The following is a 27,164-nucleotide window of genomic DNA, read 5'->3' on the forward strand; positions in this document are numbered from 1 at the left end:
ATGCAAGTGTACCTTTAATGCTCGGGAGTTTTGGTACATGATTAGTCGTAAGTGCTTTAGTAACCAATATGTGCTAATGACGGAGTAATTAGACTAAAAAGATTCGTCTCGCGTTTTTCAGGAAAAATATGAAATTTATTTTGTAATCATACCACGTTTAATACTTAAATTTCAAAATTTTTTTCCTAACTAAATGGAGATTGTTTTCCAACACCGCGTGCATCAAATGTTACATTTTATGTGGGCCCCGTTGATGAGGTGTTGAAGACGTGGTGCATGCGGCTCTTCTGGGGTAACTTCCAAAGGTACGTTATTTGATGGGTGGAAAGGTAGTATTGGTCTGGTTTGGTTTAGTTCCTAAAATTTTTTTTTCTAAAACCATCGCATCAAATTTCTGGACATCTAAATAAAGTATTAAACATAGATGAACCAAACAACTAATTGTATAGTTACGGAAGAAATCTTGAGACGAATCTTTTAAGCCTAGTTAGTCCATGATTAGCCATAAGTACTACAGTAACCACTATGTGCTAACGACGGATTAATTAGGCTCAAAAGATTCGTCTCGCGGTTTCCAGGCTAACCGTGAAATTCGTTTTTTCATTCGTGTCAAAAACCCTTCCGACATCCGGCCAAACATTTGACGTGACACTGTTTTTCAAAAATTTTCTCAATGTAAACCCCACCTTCCAAAAAGCTTTGGGGAATATTGAAAAATAATTTACTCTTCCAGTTTCCTACAAGCCAACAAAAGCTTCATTCCCCTTGTCTGCAATGGCGTCTCGAGCTTTCCCACGAGCGCCCCGCCGCTGCTCGCCCTAGGCCGCGCCGCAGAAAACCCTACTACCTTCTTGTTCTACGTCATTGGTATGGGCTCCACCTCCTCGCCGTCCTCCCCGCCGCCGCCGATGATTGGGAGGGCGGGCAACCTCACCGTCTTCATCACGCCGCCGTCGCCGGCCAGCAAGCCGCGCTCCTCGCGTCGGTCAGAGTCCCTGCGGTCGGGTCTCTCTACCCCGGCACCGGCTCTGCGCACGCCCGCGTCGCCATCGCCGTCCCTCTCGTCGGATCAGAAGACGGCGAGTCCGCCCGCAATCCCGATGAAGTTCTCCCCTCATGCGGCTCCAGTGAAGGCCCCTCCTCATCCAGTGCAGGTGCCCCCGCCACAGTACGAGAAGGCCTCTGCGGAGGGTAAGCACGACGGATCGACGTTTGGTTTCTTCTGGGACGCCCTTGCGCGCGTGCAGGAAGGTGAGGCTCATCAGGATTTTCCTGGCCTTAGTTACTGTAATTTGCAGTTTTTAGTTCTCCATTTCGTAGATTTCAGATGGTGATGCGTGAATTTACTCTGCTGTTGCCGCAGCGCACGCCAGCCTCGACGAATACGTGGCGAACTGGTTTGGCCTGGATCAATCCAAGTACCAATGGGCGCTCAACGACTACTATGAGAGCACCGGCAAGGTTCGTTGTCACTGATTCATCTTCCGCGATTTCGCTGCATATGCATGTAATTTCGAGGAATCGGATTCGATCCCTGTCGTTTGGGTTGTTTCGCACGCCTGTTATTCTCTACTGGATCTGCGTCCGTGACGAGAAATGTGGGGTAAAATTACCACTGTATTTTTCAGTGTGACTTGAAGAAACGTTTCTTTTGATGTGGATGTTTGGTTGGTGGGATGCATCTATGGTGGATGCTGCTGCAGTCTATCCTTGTGAAGTCTACTTGATGGTGAACATGGAGCTATGCATAGGACTATGTCCTTTAGATCATAAAGTTGTTGATCTTTGTCTTCTGAGTGTGATAGATGCTCGTAACTGTGTCTTATGTGGTAGGTACTATTTGGGCCCGAAAGGCATTTGTGTTGTGGGGAATATAAGCAAAGGGTTTTAGATGGTGGTGGACAGTGGTGCTTGTTAGATTTAGTGAGTGCAGAAAAATTCAGGTCATCTTTCTGACTTTCTCTAAAAGTAGATTCGTGCATAGGCCTGAAACACAAGGCAAGGATTGATACCTAATCATCCTTTTTAGCACCTACCTATATGAATGATCAAGAGTTATCCCTGAGTAGAAAAATGTGACGTAGGCTATCATAGTCTAGACAGATGCTCTTGGAAGTGTTTCTGAGATTGTTAACTGGTTCTACCTTTGAGTGTACCTGCTGCTTGTACTACTAATTACATCCTCTCAACTCACTTTATGACACTTGATGATTTGTAAATTGCAAGAACCATGACTCACGAGAGTGTGAAATGAGAAATTTGTCTTTCCTGAAACCTGCATCCTTCGTGTCAGTGACAAATGCTCCTGACAGTGATGTAATCGCTAATCATTTGACTGTTCTGTTATTAAATGCACCTAGGCTATCATTGACAATAGTGTTCTGTAAGTGTAATTTTGAGTTATATATGAATAATTTATAACATATGTTCAGGATGGCTTTACAAGGTGGGATTGATGGAAGAAACAGCTCTGATTTCTTCACATAATTGATTACTCGATTGCTTCGAGTGACTAAATCAGATTTTTTTTTTCACATTTGTGGATAACTTTGGTGATTCCTTACAGATTTTAAATGGCATTCTGGGGAATTCTTGGTTTGTTTTAGGACACTGCCATCCCAACCAAACATAATGAAGCAAGATGGCAAAATCATTGATTCCTTTTGCAATGAATTTTGATGACATGGATAATGTTTTATGAAGCCTTTTTACTTACTAGTCTATTTTGTTCGAAGTAGCATTATTGGAGATTTTATAATTATCAAGGATGTAAATTTGTCCTTTATTGTACCACTTGGCAGTTGAGCATTCACAACAAGTAATGGTGTAGTAGTAACACCTTTATGTGCCCTTCGCAATTGATTAGAGTTTATCTGGTAATGAGCATACCCACCTAGCTTCTCCAATTGCCCAGTTCAACTTACGCTTTGTATCAGCAACAATTTAGAGAACCAATATTTAATCCCAGGGCTTAGCACTATACAACAACTCTGCATTTTAATTACTAGCACTGCAATGGATAACTATAATGTTTAGCATTACCTGATGTTAGCCAAATCCTTATCTTCAATTGTCGGTGGCCATATGGATGTATGGTGCAGCTATGTCACGAATCTCTTGTGGTATCAAACCCTTTGGAATTGTACCATAGAAGCATTTCTTGTCACACCATTGTTTATTCAATATCATTGATCCCCTGGTTGTAATAAATTGGCAAGCATCACAATTAGAACTTGATGAAAATGGTCATAGTTTGTGGCTTCTGATGCCTAATTATTCTAATTGCACTGCAGGAAGTGGAGTCTGGCAAACCTGGCAAGCCGAAGGACCTAATCGCTAGCAAAGTGCAGAAAGTTTAGATGGTAAAATCAGAACTTCTTTTCTGCAATTATGCTAGGTTTAATGTTTAGCTGAGCATATGTGTGGAGAAGTTCCATTTGTTAAATCTTCGGTGTCTAGTCTCGTGGCAGGTCAGGCTGCGCTGGGATGGAATTGAAACTACTAGTCGTTTTGTTCGCTCCTGCCAAATCCTTGTTATATGAATGACAAAATTGCATATGTGCAATGACCGATAGTGTTCTTTTTAATTTTTTGACTTCCGTGAAATATGCAACTGTATATCTAAGTTTTTAGTTTAACCTTGAAGTGTGGTGGTAAACGCCAAAAAATGTCAAAGCACTAAAATTCTATATAGATGTACATATATACATACACATATACATATATATACACACATATACATATCTATTCATATACGTACATATATACACATATACATATATATAGAGAGAGAGATGTGTCGTATAGCAAAAATAAGCCATGTCTGTATGGGGACACTCGGTTTAGATTTGTATCACTTTCAGAAATTTCACACATGAATTTTTAAACTAAAATAAGTATTAAATCCCCTAGGATCAGCTAGGGTATATAAATCGACAATGTTGATTACATAAACTTGTTCTTAAAAACAACTGTGGAACACCTGTACTAGGGGTATCCGTAGACTACGTGAGTACATACAGTCATGGGGGTATCGAATAGGAATCAAATTATATCTGTACAGTATCAACCGGAGTTTGGTAACTATCGGATTGCATGCCGCACATACTCGTTCCGAGTTGTAACCGAATTAGGATAGATCTTGGGATTGCATGCCGCACATACCCGTTCCGAGTTGTAACCGAATTAGGATAGATCTTGGTCTTATCAGATTAGGACTCTACTTGTAAGACCTATCCCCCACTATAAAGGGAGACAGAGGCACCTCTTATGGGGACGGCCAGAGAGACGGCATAATCATATCGACTATCTTCTGGTATTATCTCCCTAGTCGAGAGCCTGAACCTGGGTAACTCTGTGTCTTCATCCTAACCATTGATCTTTACGCCTCGCTAGCCACCCCATATATATTGCCGACATTCAAATCGTCGACAGTTGGCGCGCCAAGTAGGGGAAGCTACTCTGAGGTCATTGACGAGATCAATGGACCTAAACTTGAAGATCATGAAGACAAAGTTTATCTCGAGGCAAACCTTCAAGTTTGGCAGCATCAGATTCCTCGCTGATTAGGGTGGTGTGCTCTCCTACACGTGTTTAGATTCATCTAGGCCTGAGGAGGAGGTGTGTCGCTTCGCACCAGACAACTCGGCGCTGTTTCAAGATGAGATCCAATCTAGATCTCACCACACCGAGCTGCAGTCTCTTCAGTCAGCACCTCCGCCGCTTGGGATTGAGGTCAATGCAAATCTGACTGCTCAAGTCGCCGCATCAGACACCTACAACAACTCGGGAAGCTTCGTTTCCCCTAGAGAGGTCTTCATCATCACTTCGGCAACAACGAACGAGGTTGAGAAGAAGCGACAAGGGGAGCAAGCAGCCAAGCTGGCCGGAGAACAGTGGTAGGAAGACGAACGCCATCGACTTGAAGACAAAACCATACGCCAACATGAGAACCAATCTTACAAACAACTAAGGAGCTAGTCGCGCAAAGTGCAGCGTGATCAAGCTCGGGTTGAGGGGCATGCAGTCTTTAAGACCCCTCAACAAAACGTCCAATTGGCGGTGGATCTACTCGGCGACGTGATTCATCAGCTATCTCAACAAGATCTACCGATGGTTGAAAACATCAACAAGATCAAGGCAATGGTGACTACAGCTGCGGTCCAATACTCGTTGCAATGCAACTCGGGAACAATATCGGTACGGTCGGAGGCTCAGTCGTCTAGGTCACCTCGATCTAGATTGAACGTTTCCAAACGAACATCCAGATCTCGGCCACCGACTGGAAATAGATTGCGTCGAACATCTCCCGACCCAGGGCAGAGGAAAGACACAACCAGTAAGCAACGCCGCCTCAATGACGAAATTCGCCGACTGGATAAACAATGCCATGATCTTAAAGCCGAGAAAAAGTGCCTCTATCAAGAGGACAACTCTGTCCTTTGCCGCAAGATCGAACACCAATGCCAAGCTCGCTAGGACGGTCGTCGTCAGGACCGGGAACATCGCAGCTATAGTCGGGGGTCTAGGCATCGGTCACCCGAGAGCTTTGACACTTACATGACTGACGGTGTAGCGGCCTTCACCAAAAACTTGAGCTAGCTTACTTGGTCAACTGATTTCAAGCCGACTGGTATCAAGAAGTATGACGGCTCCACCGACCCTAAGGCTTGGCTAACTGTGTACACCATGGCTATCCGAGCAGCCGGCGACGACACTAAAGCAATGACCAACTATCTACCAGTCGCTCTGGATGACTCGGCTAGACATTAGTTGTTGGGGCTCCCAAAACAGTCTATTAACTCCTGGGCAAAACTCCGCAATCAGTTCATAGCCAACTTCCAGGGCATTTACGATAGGTCATGGCCCAAATACGACCTTTACCAGGTCTAACAGAAGAAGAACGAATCTCTTCGGGCCTGTATCAAACGGTTCTCTGAGTTTCGCGATTCCATCCCTGACGTCAAGGACGACGTAGTCATCGCCGCCTTTCGCAAAGGCGTGAAAGATGAGCCATTCATTGCGAAATTCATTCGCTATGACTGGATGAGTGATTCAAATATCTTGCAGTAGTTCAACTTCATTTTTTTCCATCAGTCTGTTCACTGCAACAAACGTAGCAACACAAAAGCTTCTCAAGTGAATGATCAAAATTTCACCATGAACATGTAATGGAGTTGATTGTAAACAAAAAATGGCATTTCCCGAGAGACCAATTTTTGTTAAAAATGATGGGTTTTTACCATAAGAAACATCAATTCAGACCAACAAATGGACAATATATTTATTAAAACTCTTTTGCATCCTTACTGATTATTTGTCACAACTGACAAGTCAGTGTCGTCATTGTCACGTCCAGAAATTCCTCACACGAATTTCTAAACTTAGTTGTGTATTAAATCCCTGTCCAGGACCAGCCAGGTTACACAAAAAGACAATGTTGATTACATAACCATCGTTCTTAGAAACAACTGAAAATTACACTTATTCTAGCGGAAATGCAGTGGAAAGAAAAACAAAGGGGTAGACTAGCTCCAGCGGGTACGGCTCCAGTCCACAGGCAACACTTCGACGGCGGAACAGCTCACTCCTGAGAGGCACCTCCATCGGACTCGACTTCTAGCTCTGGGGTGGGAAAGTTAAGCAAGGCTGAGTACAAACTACCGTACTCAACAAGTAACACGGACAGGGGAAAAATAAATGATGCAACAGGATTAACAAGGATAGACTAAGGTTAGTTGCGATAAAGCGGCAGTTTAAATAAATAACAGAGCTTAAAGAATAAAGGTAATTAAGTACAGTAAAGCATAAATAAAATAAGCAGTTGTAAAGTACCACAACACTGTCCAACGTTACACCACGTTGCAACAGGCCCAACCACTACTCAACGTTACACCACGTTGCAGTAGTCCCGAGTGATAACCAATTACTCAAGTTATTAAAGTTCACTAATCACAGTGAAGCTGGGAGTTCGCCCGTAACCGTGGGCACGGCTATTCGAATAAAGTTATTTGACGTGCCCGTAACCAATATTTAATCACAGTGATGCTATCGAGAAGAAACTCAACCTATTGCAGTGCACTGACCAAGAGAAGGTTTCCTTTGCCGCACATCAACTGATGGGTCCCGCCTCTGCTTGGTGGGATAATTTCCTGGTTACCCGCACCGCTACCATGGAAGTGACTTGGGCGGAGTTCTGCCTTAATTTCCGCAAGGCCCATATCCCCGATGGGATAGTCACCCAGAAGAAGCGTGAGTTCCCCGCTTTGCAGCAAGGTACCAAGACGGTGACTGAGTACCTTCATGAGTTCAATCGCCTAGCGCGATACGCTCCAGAGGACGTCCGCACCGACGCCGAAAGACAAGAAAAGTTCCTCGGAGGCTTGGATGATGAACTGAAGAAGCAGTTGCTTTCGGGCGACTATGCCGACTTTGAGAAACTAGTGGATAAGGCCATCCGTCAGGAGGACCAGCACCTCCAGATGAACAAGAAGAGGAAGGCTTCGCAGTTCAGGTCTAACCAGCCGCCTCCTCAGAAGCCCCGATTCCACACCGGCCCCTATCCTTCGAATCAGCAGCACGGGCAATCAACCTTCATTGTCCGCCAACATCGTCCTTACAACCCCAGCAACTTCTCCAGTGGTTCGTTCCAGCGTGCTCCACCTCAACGCGCTCTCCCTGCACCAGCTCCCCGGCAATAGAATGCTCCTCCGCCAACAACTCAACCTCCTCCAGTCAGGAAGGATGCAGGTGCAAAGCCTGGGGTGTGCTACAACTGTGGCGACCCAGGTCACTTTGCTGACAAGTGCCCGAAGCCGAAGCGCAGTGGGCAAAGGTTCGTGCAAGCTCGCGTGAATCACGTCACCGCCGAAGAAGCACAGGCTGCGTCGGAAGTAATACTAGGTACGTTTCCTGTCAACTCCGTACATGCTACAGTACTTTTTGATTCTGGTGCTACACACTCTTTTATTTCAAGGAAGTTTGTGGGAATGCTTGGGTTAGCAAGGGAAAAGTTAAGAAACCCGATGCGGGTTAATACTCCAGGGCATAGTATGTTTTCGGACCTTTATAGCCCTGATGTGCCCATAGAAATCCAAGGGATACCCTTTCTAGCCAATCTCATCCTTCTCGAATCTAAAGACCTAGACGTCATTTTGGGAATGGACTGGCTTATCAAGCATCAAGGAGTGATTGATTGTGCCAAGCGTACAATCACCTTGACCAGTGAAGAAGGTAAAGTGGTGACTTATCAGTCGCTGGAGTCAGTGACAACCAGGACTTGTTTGAATCAGATGGAAGCCGAAGAGCAGCCCTCGGAAAAAGCCAAAGACCCAAAGAAGTTGGAAGACATACCAGTGGTTTGTGAGTATCCGGAGGTGTTTCCAGATGATCTCACAACGATGCCGCCAGAAAGAGAGATCGAGTTCCGTATCGACTTGGTACCCGGAACCGCACCGATCTATAAGAGACCCTACAGGATGGCCGCCAATGAGATGACAGAAGTGAAGAAGCAAGTGGATGAACAGCTCCAGAAAGGTTATATCCGACCGAGTACCTCGCCTTGGGGTGCCCGGTTATTTTTGTTGAGAAGAAGGACAAAACTAAGAGAATGTGTGTGGACTATCGTGCTTTGAACGATGTTACTATCAAGAATAAGTATCCTCTGCCAAGGATTGATGACCTATTTGATCAGTTGAAGGGAGCCAAAATTTTCTCCAAGATCGATTTGAGATCAGGGTATCACCAGTTGAGAATTCGGGAAGAAGATATCCCTAAGACGGCATTCACTACTCGCTATGGCTTGTATGAGTGTACGGTAATGTCGTTTGGACTTACTAATGCCCCGGCATTCTTCATGAATCTCATGAATAAGGTGTTCATGGAATACCTGGATAAGTTTGTGGTTGTCTTCATCGACGACATTCTTATCTACTCTAAGTCAAAAGAAGAGCACGAGCAACATTTGCGGATTGTGCTAGAGAAGCTAAGAGAACACCAGTTGTATGCCAAGTTCAGCAAGTGTGATTTTTGGCTGCATGAAGTGAAGTTCCTTGGCCATGTGATCAATGCCCAAGGTGTAGCAATGGACCCCAGTAACGTGGAGTCAGTGATCAAGTGGACCCCGCCTAAGACGGTTTCCCAAATCAGGAGTTTCTTAGGACTTGCGGGCTATTACCGCCGGTTCATTGAGAATTTCTCAAAGATAGCCAAGCCAATGACACAGTTGTTGAAAAAGGAAGAGAAGTTCAAGTGGTCAAGTGAGTGCGATAGGAGTTTTGAAGAGCTCAAGCAAAGGTTGGTTTCGGCACCCGTGTTGGTTTTGCCGGATCAAACGAAGGACTTCCAGGTTTACTGTGACGCATCCAGATCAGGACTGGGATGTGTGCTAATGCAAGAAGAAAAGGTGGTTGCTTACGCCTCTCGTCAGTTGAGACCACATGAGGGTAACTATCCGACTCATGATTTGGAACTAGCAGCTGTGGTGCATGCCCTAAAGATTTGGCGACACTACTTGATCGGTAACAAGTGTGAAGTATATACGGATCACAAGAGTTTAAAGTATATCTTTACGCAACCAGATTTGAATCTCCGCCAGCGAAGATGGTTGGAATTGATCAAGGATTATGATCTAAGTATCCATTACCATCCAGGCAAAGCAAATGTAGTTGCAGATGCTTTGAGCCGGAAGAATTACTGCAGCTCTGCGATGTCAACGGAAGTTTGTGAGCAGTTACAACAGGAGTTTGAACGACTAAATTTGGGTTTAGTCGAAGAAGGCTTTGTGGCAGCCCTAGAAGCGCAGCCCACTTTGGTGGATCAAGTCCGCCAATCCCAAGCAAATGATCCGGAGATAGCCGAGCTAAAGAAAAACATGCGAGTCGGTAAAGCTCGAGATTTTTCAGAAGATGAACATGGAACAATCTGGATGGGAAACAGGTTGTGCGTACCAGATAACAGGGAGTTGAAGGAGCTGATACTCCAAGAAGCTCATCAAACCCAGTACTCTATTCACCCCGGGAGTACTAAGATGTATCAGGATCTCAAAGAAAAGTTTTGGTGGGTTAGTATGAAGAGAGAAATAGCAGAATATGTTGCCTTGTGCGATGTTTGTTAACGAGTCAAAGCAGAACACCAAAGGCCAGCAGGATTGTTGCAACCTCTCCAGATTCCAGAATGGAAATGGGAAGAAATCGGGATGGATTTCATCACTGGTTTACCAAGGACTGCTGCTGGTCATGACTCGATTTGGGTAATTGTTGATCGATTGACAAAGGTCGGTCATTTCATACCAGTTCACACTACCTACTCAGGGAAAAGATTAGCCGAGATTTACTTGGCTAGGATCATGTGTTTACATGGAGTACCGAAGAAGATCGTTTCTGACCGTGGAAGCCAGTTTACTTCAAAGTTTTGGCAGAAGCTACAGGAAGAATTGGGAACCCGACTGAATTTCAGTACGGCTTATCATCCCCAGACAGATGGTCAGACAGAGAGGGTAAATCAGATTCTTGAAGATATGCTCAGAGCTTGCGCTCTCGACTTTGGTGGAACTTGGGATAAGAACCTACCGTATGCAGAGTTCTCATACAACAACAGTTATCAAGCCAGTTTGCAGATGGCACCTTTTGAAGCATTGTATGGGCGAAAGTGTCGTACACCTCTCTTCTGGGATCAAACAGGAGAACGTCAAGTTTTTGGGACTGAAGTTCTAAGCCAGGCCGAAGAGAAGGTCAGAATAATCCGCGAAAGGTTGAAAACAGCTCAAACCAGACAGAAGAGTTATGTAGATAATCGTCGAAGAGACTTAGCCTTCGAAGCAGGAGACTATGTGTACCTCCGCGTCACACCTTTGCGAGGAGTGCACCGGTTTCAGACCAAAGGAAAATTGGCACCACGTTTCGTGGGACCATACCGGATAGTGGAACGCAGGGGAGAAGTTGCGTATCAGTTGGAACTCCCCGCTAACATGGCCGGAATCCATGACGTGTTCCATGTGTCGCAGCTCAAGAAGTGCCTACGTGTGCCTGAAGAACAGACCAACTCCGAACACATCGATCTACAGGAAGATCTAACTTATGTGGAGAAGCCAGCACGGATTCTAGAAACCAGTGAAAGGAAGACTCGGAACCGTGTGATCAGATTCTGCAGAGTTCAGTGGATTCACCACTCAGAAGAAGAAGCAACATGGGAAAGAGAAGATGAGCTCAAGGCCGCCCATCCGCACCTCTTCGCTAGTGCCTCCGAATCTCGGGGTCGAGATTCCGTTTAAGGGGGGTAGGTTTGTCACACCCGGAGTTTCGTCCTAAGCCTAAATTGTAAAAAGAAATTCGTAAGTAACAATTGGCTTAATTAACTCAGGAAAAATCCCTCTAAAAGGAATTAATTCAACTAAATCGAGGCTCGCAAATCGACTAACTGGATTTAAATTCAAATTGCAGCAGTATAAAATTTGGCCAAACAAATTAATTTAAAACTCGGCAAAAGTGGGGTTTTCCTTTTTCCCTCCTTTTTCTTTTCTTTTTCCCTTCCTTCTCAAATTGGGCCAAAGTCCAATTTTCCTCCCTCTTTCTTTTTCCTTTTCTTTTTCTTTTTCTTTTCCTTCCCGGGCCGGCCCAGCCGAGCCAGCCCGCAGCTGTCACGCCCAGAAATTTACACCAAATTTCTGAACAATAGCATGTATTGAATCTCGGTGCAGGCATCAGCCCGAGTACACACCATGACAAATTAATACACAGTTCCACGGCTTAAAAACAAATAAGAAACAATTATCTATCGAAATGCAGCGGAAAAGGAAAACAAACTAAACCATCTAGTCTTCAGCTTCAGCTGGCGAAGACGTCTCCACACCACAGGCACTCTCGACGGCGGACTGAACCTTACTTCAACCTTCGGAACAACCTTCTTCTGACACAGGCCCTGGCACTTGCTCTGGTGGGGAAAATTAAGCAAGGCTGAGTACAAACCACCGTACTCAACAAGTAACACCCAAGAGGGGGAGAATAATGAATGCAACAGGGTATCAAGGATAGGCTAAGGTTAACTTGCACAAAAGCTGTAGTAATTTAGCAAAGCAGTAGATAAAATAAACTGAAATAAAAGGTAAAGTAACATTTAAGATAATCATCCACTGTCCAACGTTACACCACGTTGCAACAGGCCCAGACTGCTGTCGAACGTTACACCACGTAGCGACAGGGTCAACCCTCTGTCCAACGTTAAACCACGTTGCGACAGACCCAAACCACTGCCAACGTTACACCACATTGCGCAGGGTCAAACCAGTTCCAAGATTAATAAAATTATTAAAAAGGTTCAACTAATCCCAGTGAGTCTGTCGGTTCGCCCAATAACCGCGGACACAGCTATTCGAATAGTTTTACTCTGCAGAGGTGTACAACTTTACCCACAAGACATGGCTGCCAAGCATGTTACCATGCCCCAACTTATCACCACGATACCTCAGTACGGAAACCATGATAAGACCTTTCGCCTAACCCTCCCTAGACAATCGTACCACACTTCAGGTTTCACCCCCTCCTTTACACCAAGTCGGGCAGTCCCCTCTTGTGCCTTGGTAGATCCGGAAGCAGGAGAAGCTTTCGTTACACCACGATTGCCCGTCCATACTCCATCACGCCTACCCTTGCCTGGGTACGTCGAATAGGGACAAGCTAGATTACGAGTCTCACCGTTGCCCATTCTGGCTTGTGGTTAGTACGTGTAAGACCTTCAGGGTTTCCTGAGAACCGGTCCTTAATTGCCATGGGTGCGACTCTCAAAACCATGCACCCACAGCCCACCATAAGCAATATTTTAGTTGTCATTAATCCACAACGGGAAAATGGGTAATGATCACAACCATTAAAGGTCTATCAAAGTCTAATCAAACTGTAATAGTAATTAAACGATAATTGGTGAGCTAGTTGAGCTAAGCATGGCTAAGCATTGCCTAACCCTAAGTCTAGTCAAATTAACCCTGGGATGACAATAATAATAAATGGGGATCAACGGGTATATAGGTAAATGCCCAATAGATAAATAAAATAAATAGATTGCATAAAACAATGCATGTTTGAATGTAAAAGCGGGGAATTTTATAATCATAGGTTCAATATGATCAAAGAAGGGTGCCACTTGCCTTGCTTAGACCCACGAGGAACTTCGGCGACGACTTCGAGAACGAACGGCGCTGCGACGGGGTCAAAACCTACGACAAACAAGGCAAAACAAACAAAACAGGCTATAAAACTACTGAAACAGAGAAAGAAACTATTTTTAATGGATTCTTGACAATTTTATGAATTTAATGAAACTTGAATGGACCTAAACGGAGACTAGACGAATTACTTATGAATTTTAGAAGATTAACTGTGTTTTTAAACTAAACAGAAACCTTAATTGATTTATTGTGCAATTATTGGAAGCGCTGACGTCATCCTCGGGAGAGTGAGGTTGACAGCGTGGGCCCACTGGACAGTGACTTAAGGGGAGGGGAGAGAGTGGACTGACAAAGGGGACCCACTCGTCGGTGAGAGAGAGAAGAAAGGATGGGATGACACGTGGGGCCCAAGGGGAAAGAGAGAAAGGGAGAGAGGGAGAGGAATGTCAGGCGGGGCTCACTTGACAGAGGGAGAGGGCAGAGGAGGGAGGGGAGAGCGCAGGCGCTCGGCCCCGGCTTGGCTCAACGACGGCGGCGACGAAGATCGACGGCGTCGACGCTTGAGCACGGGCCGGGAGGAAGAGAGGACGGGGAAGCAGGACGAGGCGGAGGCGGCGATGTTGGCCGAGCAGCTCTTGCGACGGCAGCGAAGACCAACGGCGACGCGGCGACGATGTCAACGCGCGACCGACAACGGGTGGCGCGCGATGGAGGAAGGCGAGTATAGACGTCGGCGGTCGCGGCACGGCGGCCGCATGGCGACGGCGGCGCCGGGCAGAGGCGCAGCAACGGCGGGACGACGGTACTCGGTGGCCGGTCGCGACGAGGGTGACCCGACGGCGGCGCGGAGGGGAGGAAGAGGAGGGGAGAGGTAACACGGGTGCTCACCAATAGGGTTAAAGGCGGCGGTGACTCGGCGTGGCGGCGAGACACGGGACGACGGCCGGCGGCGAGGTTGGCGAGTCGCGGACGGCGAGATCGATCGGCGGCTAGGGGCGGCGGTGACGAGGTTTGGGCATGGCGGCGTGTGGTGGCGGGGCTTTATACGGGAAGAGCAGCCGGCTAGGGCGGGGAGGTCGTTAGTGGCGTGGCCGGGACTCGGCGCCGGGATGTGCGGGCGGTGGTTGGCGTCGGAGCGGGACGCGGCCGGAAGAAGCGGGCCGGTGGTTGCGCGCGGCCGTTGCGGGACGCGGGCGGGGCGAGGCGGCACGGCTCGGGCGACGGCTCTTGCTCGCGGCGCTCACGGGCGGGGTGGCGTGAGTAGGTGGCGGACGGCCGGAGAATTCGCGGTGGCAGTTGGTGGCGCCCGGGGAAAGCAGAGTGGTTGTTGCGCCGGCGTGAGGGAGTGAGGCGGCGGCGCACACGTGACGCAGCGCAACGGCGGCACACGGCGAGGCGTGGCCGACGCGGGCGACGCGACGCTGAACGCAGGCGAGGCGCGACAGAGCAAGTCTGAGGCGGTGGGCGTAGGCACGACGCAGCGGCAGCGGAGAGCCGACGCGGCGCAGCCGACAGGCACGCGGCGGCGCAGGGCGGTGTGGCCGAGAGGGGGCGGAGGTGCGGTTGGGAGGCGGTGCCGACGACGGCGCAAGGCCGCGGTGGCGAGGCGAGCGAGGGGCGGCTCACAGCGGCGAGTGCGGCTACGCGGGAGGCGACGAAGAGGCGAGGTGCGGTGGCCAGCAGTGGAAGCGGCACAGCGAGATGCGGCGTGGCCGAGAGGTAGCGAGAAGCTACGCAGGCAGCACAGCGACGAAGGGTGGCCGGTGGCAAGGTGCTGGCGCAGTGCGAGGCTAGGATGTGGGCGTAAGCAGCGCAGTGCAAGCGCGGGGTGGCGACGCGACAACGGGCGACACATTTAAGGGTACTCGGCTTGTGCCGTGGCGGTGAGGGGTGCAGGCAGAGGAGGGCGGCGGCATCCGGTGCGGAGGGCGGCGAAGGATGGCGGTTCCGCGGCGGCGATGGCGGGGCGATGGAGACGGCCCCGAGAGGGTGCGTCGGCGGCGGCAAACGGCGTGCGCGCGACGGCGACACATCCGTCGATGACGGCGGCCGAAGTGAAAATGAGGGCGGAAGAGAGAAAGGGAGAGGCTCACCGGTGATGAGAACGGCGGCAACGGGTCGGCGTGGACGAGGCGGAGGTGGCGTGCGACGGAATCGGGTGGCGGCGGCATCGGCCGAACGGCACGACGTCGAGCAACCAAGGCGAGCCGGAGGGGGGCGAGCGGCGGACGAGGGTTGGATTTTATAGGGAGCCGATGCGGCGGCGGCACGCTTAGGGCGAAGCGGTGGTTAGCGCGGCCGGGTGGACGCGGTGCGGCGAAAGCGGGAGGTGGTTGGCGGCGGCGCGGGTCATGGCCGGGAAAAGCGGCACAGTGGCTGCGCGCGGCCGGTGCAGTCGCGGGCGCGACGCGCGCGGGCGCAGGCGCCGACTGGGGGTGGAAGATGGGGCTGACTGGTGGGGACCACCTGTCAGCGTCCCGGGAGGAGAGGGGAGGCGGCCTGGACTTGGCGCGCGCGTGGTGGCTATGGGCTGTGGCTCGGCCCACGCTCGGGAGAGAGGAGAGGCGGATGGGAGAGAGGCTGAGGCGAGCTGAGCGGGCCGGCTGGCTGGGCCGGTGGCCTGCTGGCCGGGAGGAGAGGGAGGAGGAGTGGGCCGAGGGAGGCGATGCAGACTTTGAGCGCCGGTTGGGACACGACTTGGGAAATTGCAGACAGTACACGCATTCACACGACAGAACCAAATCATGCACGAATTAGAGATCCGTACGACAAATTAGATCTGATACGTGGACCCGTGAACTGTTAGCGAAACAACGGCAGGAGTTAACGACCCGTTAAATTGAGATTTAACGACTCGCTAAACTAGAATTAGATGACTTTAAGGTTAAACCAATCTACGTTTACGAAATTGAATTCCGCACCGTAGATCAATGTCACGCTAGCTAATAGATTGGAAAACCTAAGCAATTACACGGTAGATTAACGATAGATTGATTTGCATGAATAAAACGTATGCAAACCTGAGGTTTGGTGGAGAGATCAGCGACGGATTGTGGTTGTTCCTCGCTGTTAGGCTAGAAAACCTGAACAATTAAACGGTAGATTAATTTAGATTGATTCGCAAGAATAAAATATATGTGAACCTGAAATTTGGTGGAGAGAGACCAGCCGGCGACGTGCTGCGAACAAGGATGCAGCAGGGCTGCTAGCGGCTTGCTGCGCAGCTGCTGGGATAGGGGCAGCACAGCTATAGCGGAGGCGGAAGAGGCGACTAGAGATGCACGGGAGAGGGAGACGGGGAAAAGAGGCAAGGGTGTAGGGGGTATTTATAGGGGGAAGCTAGAGATAGATCTTGTTATCCATCCCCTATTAACAAGGAATAGATAAGGTTTCAAAGAGATAAGATTTAGAATTAATTGGAATTGATTTTTTGGGTGGAGATAGAGATGAGGCTGCATGGCTTGGAGAGGAGGAGGAGAGGATCGTACAGGGAGGAGAGGAGGAGGAGTTCGGCCAAGGGAGAGGAAAAAGGAAAAGAGAAAAGAAAAGGGAAAAAGGGAAAAAAAAGGGAGAAGGGAAAAGAAAGGAAAAAGGAAGGAGGGAAAAAAAAGAAATTGCCTCCAATTTTGCCGATTTTTATTAAGTTTATTAGACCAAATTTTATTGACTGCAATTCAAATATAAATCCTGTTAATCATTTAAAATGCTTTCGGGACATTTTTGAACATCCGAAAAGCTTCCAATTAAATTAAATTAATTTAATACACCGAGTTTCTCCTGAACTTTAATTGACAAATTATTTTTAATGCATTATTTAATTAATTCTTGGCTTGGGTAAAACTCAGGGCGTGACAGCAGCCTCCTCGGCCGGCCCAGCCGAGCCGGCCCCCTCCGCCCGCCAGCGCGCGCCCTGCCTGGGCCGCCGCTCGGCCCAGCTCCCGCGTCGCCCGCTCGCCCGCGCCGCGAGTCCGCGCCGCCTCCCTCCTCTCTCTCGCGCCACTGACAGGTGGGGCCCACCTGTCAGTGACCGCTCCGCCAGCCCGCGCCGCGCCCGCGCCGGCCGAGTCCGAGTCCGCCGCCGCGCCGCAACTGCCGCCGCCGCAACGGCCGCCGCCGAGACCGCGTCGTCGCCGACTCGGTCTCCAACCTCCGCCCGCCCTAGCCGGTGCCGCCACCCTATAAATCCCCACCGCCGCCGCGCCGTCGCCCACTTTCCGCCGTCGCTCGTGTCGTCGCCGCGCTGCTGCCTCTCGCCGCCGCCGTGCAATTTCGCCATCGGACGCCTTCGCCGCTGTCCAGCCGCGTCATCACCTCCGCGCCGCTGTCGCCGACCAGTCGCCGTCCTCATCGTCGCCGGTGAGCGTCCCCTGCGTCGCGCATTCCTCCGTCGCGTCGTCGCCGTCGCGCCCGGTCGCCTCGCCGCCGCCAATCGATCTCCGCCACCACCGCCGATCTCCCGCACCCGCACCCTCCTCCCCTCTTTCTCCCCCTTCCGCCGACCGCCGCCGAGTCGCGTGCCGTCGCCGGACGAGTGCGAAGCTCGCCCCTCCCGTCGGCCGCCGTGGTCGTCGTCGCCTCCGCGTCGCCGACGTTTGGCCGCCGTCGCTTGCGCCGCACGTGCCGCGCCGTCGGGACTATTTGACGTACCCAGGCAAGGTGGGATTTGAAGCATGACTTCGAACTATTTGACGTACCCAGGCAAGGGTAGGCGTGATGGAGTAGGGACGGGCAATCGTGGTGTAACGAAAGCTTCTCCTGCTTCCGGATCTACCAAGGCACAAGAGGGGACTGCCTGACTTGGTGTAAAGGAAGGGGTGAAACCTGAAGTGTGGTACGATTAAATAGGGAGGGTTGTGTAACGGGTCGTATCACGATCTCCTTTCCGGTATGCCGTGGTGGTATGTCGGCGCACGTTCAAGTGTAGTGGAGTCGTGTCTTGTGGGTACAGTAGTACACCTCTGATCAGAGTATAAACTATTCGAATAGCCGTGCCCACGGTTACGGGCGAACTCCCAGCTTCACTGTGATTAGTGAACTTTAATAACTTGAGTAATTGGTTATCACTCGGGACTACTGCAACGTGGTGTAACGTTGAGTAGTGGTTGGGCCTGTTGCAACGTGGTGTAACGTTGGACAGTGTTGTGGTACTTTACAACTGCTTATTTTATTTATGCTTTACTGTACTTAATTACCTTTATTCTTTAAGCTCTGTTATTTATTTAAACTGCCGCTTTATCGCAACTAACCTTAACCTGTCCTTGTTAATCCCGTTGCATCATTTATTTTCCCCCTGTCCGTGTTACTTGTTGAGTACGGTAGTTTGTACTCAGCCTTGCTTAACTTTCCCACCCCAGAGCTAGAAGTCGAGTCCGATGGAGGTGCCTCTCAGGAGTGAGCTGTTCCGCCGTCGAAGTGTTGCCTGTGGACTGGAGCCGTACTCGCTGGAGCTAGTCTACCCCTTTGTTTTTCTTTCCGCTGCATTTCCGCTAGAATAAGTGTAATTTTCAGTTGTTTCTAAGAACGATGGTTATGTAATCAACATTGTCTTTTTGTGTACCCTGGCTGATCCTGGACAGGGATTTAATACACAACTAAGTTCAGAAATTCGTGTGAGGAATTTCTGGGCGTGACAGTCATGCACTTCTGCAATCGCTAGCAGCCTGGCATTATATTTCATAGAAAGGCAATTATTGTATGTCATCTATAAGTTGCATGATTATGTGTAATTTTCTTGGAAAATGAAATTGGAAATGCAAAGCTCATATTATCAAGGATTAGAAAGATCTGAACATATTCCTAATGAGATATAACTAAATTTTGTATTAGTATTAGTTCACTACATGCATTCATCAAAATACTAATATGAAGAAAATAAAAAGAGAGCTACAAACCTTACGATATTCCCAGCTTCCTGAATAGCTCACTGAAGAAAAAAAAGGTGAATTCAGTTGAACACTTTTGCAGTAAGCAAGGAGCTACACAAACGAAAACACGCTCCTACCTTATCATCGCTGATTTGGATGACTGAATATGAGCCGCTAGTTCCAATTTTTAGTTAATTCAAATGGAATTTAACTAAAATATATTTAGTGTGAGGCTTCAGAATTAAATTCAACCTTTTTTCACATAGTCTACGTAAATTAAGATGGAAACATTAGAGGAAAGATCAGCAAAAGGGAACAATCAACCTTATTGGTAAAACACAAGACTTATTCCAAATAACACCGTCTGCGCAATGCAAATTCATCCATGCATATGCAATTTTTAATTGGATGAGCAGTCTACTGTGGTATCAATATCACTTCATTTCATTTCCACATGTCATATGCTATAGGCTGTCTATTTGGTATATAAGGATAGAATCAGTAAACGATTCGGGAGGCCCAAGCTTTGGTGGCTTCATCTAAGAGTGTCTCATACAGCTGCTCAGCCACATTGAGGAGGAAACGATCCAAGCCATATTGTGCCACGAGTGAAACCGACACAGGAACACCATTTCGTGTACCTAGTGGAATACTCACTTGCAGGACAAGCGCAGTACAGAAAAAAAAAAGTCACTGAACCATTAGTCCATTATCAAGAATTATCAAGATAAGAGTTCATCAGAAAATGAGTGATCAACTTGATAGCTAGTTGCACCTGGCAAAACCTGGATAGTCCTGCGATCGAGAGAACGGAGAAAGCTCTTGCTCGGAAGTTTTCCAGAGGAGTAGCTTCCATGCCCAACTTTGCTGGAGGGCCAGGAACTGTAGGGATTGCAAGGATTCCATGATCCTATGGATAAGCAAGCAAATGGGTAAGAGAACACCTCATCTGATATAGATCACCATCAAATCATTGCGTGCAGGAGAATGCAGGAGGATGTCATTCTTTCTCAGAGTTACCTTGAGAAGCACAACAAGTGCAGACTTGAATTCAGCCCTTATAGCTTGGAAATTTTCCCAGGGTTCACTATCCCCTGATGCAATGGCCTCTTGTATTCACTCTCGTAATCCAGGACCTAGGTTAGGTTTTAATATTATAAAGTGAGATTACATCATATCCTGAGTAAGCTGTAAGTGAAACCTTACCAGGCCTCGCATGACATGTGAAACGATACATAGAGTTGGCACAGAAGGTAGTTCACTGTCAAAGAAGCCGGCAATGAACTTTCCCATGCTTGGTACATCATCAGGGATGATCACCAAGGTTCCTGTTGTCTATTGCCTGACCTATGAAAACAAATTAAGAACACACATCAGACAAGATGTATGCCAGAAAGAAAGAGCTTTCATCTAGAACATGAGAACAAAGAAAGTTTTACTCACTGCCAAATCTCTTCGCTACAGAAGCATTGATGATCTTCGCTACAGAAGCATTGATATCTAGAAACAGTCCATAGGAATTGTGGCTTTGGTAGGTTTTTTGACAGTTTCATTAGAAAGTGGCAACTGTACTTTGGTCACAGAGACAACGTAGATAGATCTCTGGCAAACCACCCTGCATAACTGATGGCATCTGTCAGCACCACTCTTAACCGTTCTTGTTGCTCTTGCTTGCAATCGGGCTTCGGTAATTTGCCCAACATTATGCAGTAATAGCATAATGTAATTGCTTGCAATCGTTCTTGATGCAGTAATAGCATCAAGAGTGTGTAATTTTACCAACAATAATATGCAGTAAACATTAGTTACTTAAGAGGGAAATGAAAAGAGAATGCATTACCAACAGTATCAAACATCTGTGCCATGGGGATGACGTTTTCAGCGGAAAACAGGCCATGGGAAGGGCGGAGGCCGAAGATGCCGCAGTAGGCAGTAGGCACCCTGACGCTGCAGCCGGTGTCGGTGCCAAGGGAGAAGTCGACGAGGTTTGCGGCCATGGCGATGGCTGATCCGCTGGAGGAACCGCCGAGGACTCGGTCGGGTGTGCACGGGTTGGTCGGTGTGCCGCAGTGCGCGTTCTCCCCATTGATGCTGAGTGCCAAGAATTCAATCAATCCATCAATTCTTGGAGTTGCACTTGCACAAATCAGTATGTACCTGTAGGACATCTCGTCCATGACGGTGGTGCCGAAGCTGGTGGCACCGGCGACGAGGACGACGGGGGAGGTGGGGGCGGCAGGCGCGTGTGTCCGCTTCCAGTCGGGGTTGCCGAAGCCGGTGGCGTGACTGGCAATGTCGAAGCTGCAAACCGGAAAAGACTCACATAAACAGTAGCAAATCAGGGGCAAAACTTGCACGAAACACATATTCGCACGGTCGAACTGATCTGTCACGTGGATCGTGAAACGGGTTGACGAAACAATGGCAACAACCACGGCTTGTGGCTGTAGATCAATTAATATTTAATTTAATTTCCTTTTATGTATTACAAGGAGACACAGTGGTGACAGTGCTATCCGTTTTGAACCCTTAAAAAATAAGCTTTCAATTATGTCTTATTTGAGAGTTGGATAGTTATTTTATTTATTTCATATATAACAAATTTTTTCATCTAACATAAGGAGATTGGAAGTTGTATATGACGCAGCTCGTGTTTGTATAAAGTAGCTTGTTTTAAATTTAGCTTGTGCAGAGTTAAATTTTGAGCTAATATTAGATAATATAATTAAATTATTTAATTAAAATTGATCTTGGGATGGGATATATGAACTGGATGTTACGGTGGTTCTAAAATTGGTGTATGAGTATCAATGTTTTTTAAATTAGTGTATAAATTTCACCTTTCAAATTATTGTCTAAACTTAAAATTTTGCACTTAAAATATGTGCCAACTTTAGTTAATTATGTAAAGTAAAAATAGTCACTATTAATGATATTAATAGATAGTTTACTCCTATTTGTAAGAGTTTGTTTACGTAACCAGAATAACAAATGCTCGGTAGATAGTTAACTTTCGATGTTTGTGTTAATAAATAGATAAACAATAGCGTTATCACGAATTCAACATATACTAGCAGAAGAAAAGGTAAGAATCTCTCCCTTTCTATTTGTACTCTGGAACCAAAGCAGCGAACCCTAGCTCCTGTCCTGTCCTGTCCTGTCCTGTCCTCTCCTCTTCCTCCTCACCGGCGCCGCACAAATGTCCGACCGCCGTCGCGACCGGGAGGAGCCTCGCGAGGGCGATCGCGACCGGGACAGGGACAGGGATAGGGACCGGGGCCGAGACGGAGAGCGCGACCGTGAGAGGGCTCGGGAGCTCGACCGCCCCCGCGACCGTGGCCGCGAGCGGGAGAAGCAGAGGGATCGAGACCGTGAGCGCGACCGCGACCGGGACCGGGACCGGGACCGCCGCCGGGACCGTGAACGCAAGCGCTCGCGCTCTCCTTCAGCCGACCGCTCCCACCGCCGTCAATCCCACTCCCACTCTCACCGCGGCCTCTCACCTCAATCCCCGGACGCTGGCCGCCACAAGCGCCGCCGCGACGGGTCCCCTGCCACGGACCAAAAGGACAACAAGAAGCCAGAAGCACCCGTGGTGACTGAGAGCATCGAGGAAGGGGCCGTGGCGGGCGACGGGGCAGTGGACATGGAGGAACTTGAGATGATGAGGATGATGGGGATCCCCGCTGGGTTCGACTCCACCAAGGGGAAGCACGTTCCGGACGCCGACATCAGCGGGGTACGCGTCGTCACCAAGCGGCAGCCACGGCAGTACATGAACCGTCGTGGTGGGTTCAATCGGCCCCTGCCACCAGAGCGCAACCGCTGAGGAAAGAAAATGGTGTGGATTTCCTTCCTCTTAGATTTTCTAGATTTGTTTTTCTATTGACCTGCTTGCGTGGGAATTATGAGCATAATTTAGTTCTACTGAAAGCTGATCTGAATGTTCTTTTGCTTGTATAAACTTGTGCTAAAATCTGCCTGAATCTTTTGACTTACTGCATGATTACTAGCCTCTGTTAGGAATTTTGTTAATAATGAGCATATGCTTACTTACAAATCCAAACCGTTGTATATGGATTATTTGTGCTCAAGATCTGTACTGGGTAAAACGTTGAGTGCACTGGCATTTTAAACTGCCTTATTATGTGCAGTATACTTATGAACCTTCAACCCCAATGCTTGGGCATCACACTTGTGTTATGACCTAACATGTTTGGACTATCTCGTAATGAGGTGAGCAGGTACCTAAATATATGGGAGCCATATAGTCATGGGCATATAAATATTGAAGGTTAACATCTTAGTTGCAATACAGAATATGTCTGTACTTTGTACACAATGTCTTAAGTCTCATTAGTGTCTCTATGATCTTTTTGGTTCGTTTTCTGTATTTCAGCTTCAGAACCATTTTACCTTCTCAGTTTCTCACTGTAGTTCGAATTGTCAGTAGTAGTGAGATGTGCACGAAAGAAGATCATAGTTTACTTCTAAAATGGTGGTGGTCCTTGAGGGAGTCAGACCTGAACAACGCAATGCTGTGCCAAATTTACTTCACATGGTAACTGTTCTATGCAGTGATGGGATTAGGCTCTGCATATTGTGATATTTTGCAATATGGTTTTGTATACACTAGAATGTTCTGAATAACTTGACCGAAAATTACAGAAATAATAACAACAATTTGCATGAGCATTTCAAATTAAATACAAAGTCACCAGGAAGTACTAGATGAAATGGATTTATTGTTTATGATCCTATGAGATGTTCTATTGTAAACTTGTAATTGATCCTATTGTATGCATTGCAAGGTTTTTCTCAGTATTTGTAGTTATATTTGCTGTCAAATGTTTGTACCGAACTTTCTGTTACATTTTGTTAGTTGAATACACCATTTTCTTTTCTTTTTTTGGTATTAGTCCTAAACAAGTTATGAAATACCTATGCTCAAATGTGGACAATAGATGAATATCAATTGTGAATCTGAACTACATGTGCTCAACACACATTCATTCAACTATCCATATTATAATATGAACCACACTAATTAGCACGGTGATCAACGTATGGGAGAGAAACATTCTCCTGGTAATTTACAAGAAATGTCTTCTCCTAATCCATTGTATCAAACAGAAAATTAAATTATGCTCCAATTTTCCTTGTTTGCCATCATTTATCACAAACTTTCTCTACTGCATTTACAAGAAACATCTCGGTACCGTTCTCTCCTATTTCAATGTATTTAAGCATGGGCAACATAGCCATTTTGACTCCTCTTTATCATAGTTCAAGAAGCTCTAGACACTAGATTGTTGGGAGGGCTAACACCTATGGGCCTAGGACCTATTTGATCAGGGGCTTTGAAGCAATTTAGCAAACATATGACATAAAAAAGATACTATCGTATATTGATACAACAGCACTAGAGTCCCTGAGGCAGGGCAGCCACTTAATGCACACCAAATGCTTTATTGAGATGGCCACCTGGTGCCAAGCACTGTTTTTAGTACTATGCTCTTAATCTTGGTTTTGCACTCCATAATCCTTGTACCCACTCAAAGTAAGCCTTTTGAAAGAACAAAGGAGCACATTACCCATCCCAGTAAGTACATTATTTCTTCTGCTGGCGAATGTTGCAAGCGTTACCTGTCCTATTATTTTCTTTATTGTGTTCCATGGTTTCCACCCACTTCCAGCCCTTTGATTCTGTAGTTCTGTATCTGAAATGCACGTATGAATTGAAAACAATATGTATGGATTAGCCCTTTCTACTTCTAGAATTGTGATGTGACGTATGCATAAAAGCCTATGAATGTTTGTTGTGTTTCATGCTATATCAGTTCTTTGTACTGCTTTGCTTGAAGGTTTGGCACCATTACATGCTCCATTGAGCACCAAAACTGAAACAGTGGAAACAAACATCTGTGCATGCTCACATGTTGAACTGCATTTATTATAATTTGGTTTAAGATATGCTACACTATTGATGAATTATTTCCTAGAGACTAACTCAGTCATTGAAATTTGTTACTCCAATTGTTTGTAGTTATCGTACTTAAGACATTTCTATGCCATGTTTGTTCTTTGATGCAATTATTCATGACAACAAATTATAGCTGTCAAATGGGCAAATTTTGCTACAGGACACCATGACTTTGCAGCTTTAGTTGCTGGACACACAACGTGACTTTTGGGGGAAGACACTCTGTAAACGTGGAAATTAGTTTGTGGACACCACATCCTTTAGAATATTCATTTATGGTTGAATAGGAGAGAGAAACCCATGAACGTTCTGAAATACCTCTGGCTCCACATGTAAGATCTACATATGCCTATATCTATATCTCTAAGACTCTGTATCTCCAATGAGTCTGGCTTTCTCTTACTGCTCCGTCGCGTCACATGGGAGATTTGACCTGTGCCTAGGGGTATTTCCAAACTTTCACATGATTTATCTTTCATATAGAATATTGTCATGCGCTGTCCACGAGCTAATTTCCATGTTTACGGAGTGCATTGCCCAAAAGTCACTTTGTGCGGTGTCCTATAGCTAAAACCGCAAATTCATGATGTCCTATAGAAAAATTTGTTTGTTAAATATGTTCTGCTTTCCCATGGCCTTGGAGCTATACCAGTTTCTCACCACAGTTTTTTATTCAATGGCAATTGACAGATAATGTGATTTCTTGGTTTGGCTTGGAAGCTTATCCATGTATGTCTTGTGGCAACCAACCTTTAAGTTTAACTAGTAAAGCCCATGCTTTGCAATGGACCGGAGTCAACCCCCAGCCCCTGTGGGGATGGGCTCGGGACAGGCCCATCTTAATGAATGGGCTTAGGCGCTAGATTGAGGAACATTGGATCCTATGGTTGTTACACATGGTGTGCGAAGGAGCGACAAACATCCAGCAGATGCAGTGAGACGGACAGGAGGATGACTGCGCTTAGATAATGACTGATATTGTGTCATACTCTATTTGTAGTATGCATGTCTTGCTGAACAAGTAGCGATTACTGATCTGTTGGTTAGCTAATGAAAATAACTTTATTTGTTTTGTAGGATGATGGAGATATTCTTATTTTGTGTTGCAGTGGACTGCTGGGCCATGTTGCTGTCTTGCTGGGCATAGTAGGAAATTAACTGCTACTGAGCATGTATAACCTTGATGGCTAGTTTGCAAAAGTTTCTAGACTATGGGATGTCTCCTTTTTCATCAGTTTCTCTGTCGACATTCCAGGAAAAAGGAATTTGGTGGCACATTTTGAACTATGGCTTTACAAATTTTCATGCTGTTTCTTTCTGCGTATAATTTGGTGAGCCCTAAGCAATGCTTGTGCAGTCATTTTCTACTGAATTTCCGATGCTCACAGTTGTCTGTTTCTTAGTATTTTTTCAGGTAAGGGGCCACATGGATTACAAATTGAAACAGCATTTACTTTTAGTTGTATATTATGAAATGAATTTGTTGGTGGTTGCAAATTTGGCTGCAGCATAATTCTGAACGCCCCGCTGAGAACTACCCTGAATTCAGAATTATAACTCTGAACATGTTTTAACTTAATTTAGATGTAGCTTGGGTAACTATGGAGTCTTTACCCGCAACTGGTCTGGTTTGGTAGTTTGATCACCCCAGGAACTTTACTATCGTTGTATATTGGCCGTTGGCAAGGTAATTCATTATAACCATGTGTAACCTGATGCTGGCGTTTTTTTTTTTTTTGAACAAGTGATGCTGGCGTTTAAATTTCAATGCTTTTCAGCACACGCCTAAGCCTCGTTGTCTAGGATTGAAGCCCACTTGTTCAGAACTTTAGAGATTTTCTTCCCATAAAATCGTATAAATTGGATTTCCCCTTGAAATTTACCAGTAGGTACTAAATTGCGTTGTACCTTACTACTACTGATTCATGTACAGAAGGATTAAAATTTCCATTATGTTTTCCTTTGTCGCAAAGTTGTAGCCTACGACACAACGAAGCCATCTTAGATATGTGCACCTCTAGATCCTTCATGACGTGCTAAAAGCAACAATCATCCCTGAAGAAGCAAATGAGGTGCCACCTCTTCAGGGCTCTTCCGAGGTGCAACTTCACCGGCAGGCATCCTTCCAACTCTGGCTCTGCCCCGCCGCGCTTTTGTC

At 47.0% G+C, this 27,164-nt stretch overlaps 2 protein-coding genes and 1 pseudogene across 6 annotated transcripts; 2 read left to right on the forward strand and 1 right to left on the reverse strand.

Moving 5' to 3' along the window:
- Positions 1 to 732: 732 nt before the first annotated feature.
- LOC102722551 (lysine-rich arabinogalactan protein 19) lies at positions 733 to 18,553 on the forward strand. 3 transcript variants are annotated; one of them, XM_040520311.1, is made up of 4 exons: positions 733 to 1,251; positions 1,364 to 1,461; positions 3,294 to 3,362; positions 18,514 to 18,553. In XM_040520311.1, the coding sequence occupies exons 1-3, from the start codon at positions 870 to 872 to the stop codon at positions 3,357 to 3,359; spliced, it is 546 nt and encodes a 181-aa protein (XP_040376245.1). In that variant the 5' UTR covers positions 733 to 869; the 3' UTR covers positions 3,360 to 3,362; positions 18,514 to 18,553. The 3 variants fall into 3 exon arrangements, with proteins under 3 accessions (XP_040376245.1, XP_015688891.1, XP_006647312.1); XM_015833405.2 differs by lacking the exon at positions 18,514 to 18,553 and adding an exon at positions 3,460 to 3,587 and having other exon boundaries at positions 735 to 1,251; XM_006647249.3 differs by lacking the exon at positions 18,514 to 18,553 and having other exon boundaries at positions 735 to 1,251; positions 3,294 to 3,587.
- A 782-nt stretch (positions 18,554 to 19,335) lies between these two features.
- LOC102702635 lies at positions 19,336 to 22,090 on the reverse strand (annotated as a pseudogene).
- LOC102722832 (U4/U6.U5 small nuclear ribonucleoprotein 27 kDa protein) lies at positions 22,070 to 26,849 on the forward strand. Of its 3 annotated transcripts, none has more exons than XR_005811188.1 (4): positions 22,070 to 22,864; positions 26,084 to 26,178; positions 26,262 to 26,337; positions 26,410 to 26,849. XR_005811188.1 is itself a non-coding variant. In XM_015832907.2 (2 exons), the coding sequence occupies exon 1, from the start codon at positions 22,223 to 22,225 to the stop codon at positions 22,850 to 22,852; it is 630 nt and encodes a 209-aa protein (XP_015688393.1). In that variant the 5' UTR covers positions 22,070 to 22,222; the 3' UTR covers positions 22,853 to 22,864; positions 26,084 to 26,305. The 3 variants fall into 3 exon arrangements, 1 of the variants encoding a protein (XP_015688393.1); XR_005811189.1 differs by having other exon boundaries at positions 26,421 to 26,849; XM_015832907.2 differs by lacking the exon at positions 26,410 to 26,849 and having other exon boundaries at positions 26,084 to 26,305.
- The last annotated feature ends 315 nt before the right edge of the window (positions 26,850 to 27,164 follow it).

This window comes from Oryza brachyantha, chromosome 2 (genome assembly GCF_000231095.2).
Source record: "Oryza brachyantha chromosome 2, ObraRS2, whole genome shotgun sequence".
Taxonomy (NCBI): domain Eukaryota; kingdom Viridiplantae; phylum Streptophyta; class Magnoliopsida; order Poales; family Poaceae; genus Oryza; species Oryza brachyantha.

Coding starts and splice junctions, on each gene's coding strand:
- LOC102722551 (XM_040520311.1), top strand. CDS start 870: ATGGGCTCCACCTCCTCGCCGTCCTCCCCGCCGCCGCCGATGATTGGG. Junction 1,252..1,363: donor CCTTGCGCGCGTGCAGGAAG/GTGAGGCTCATC, acceptor CTGTTGCCGCAG/CGCACGCCAGCCTCGACGAA. Junction 1,462..3,293: donor ACTATGAGAGCACCGGCAAG/GTTCGTTGTCAC, acceptor ATTGCACTGCAG/GAAGTGGAGTCTGGCAAACC.
- LOC102722832 (XM_015832907.2), top strand. CDS start 22,223: ATGTCCGACCGCCGTCGCGACCGGGAGGAGCCTCGCGAGGGCGATCGC.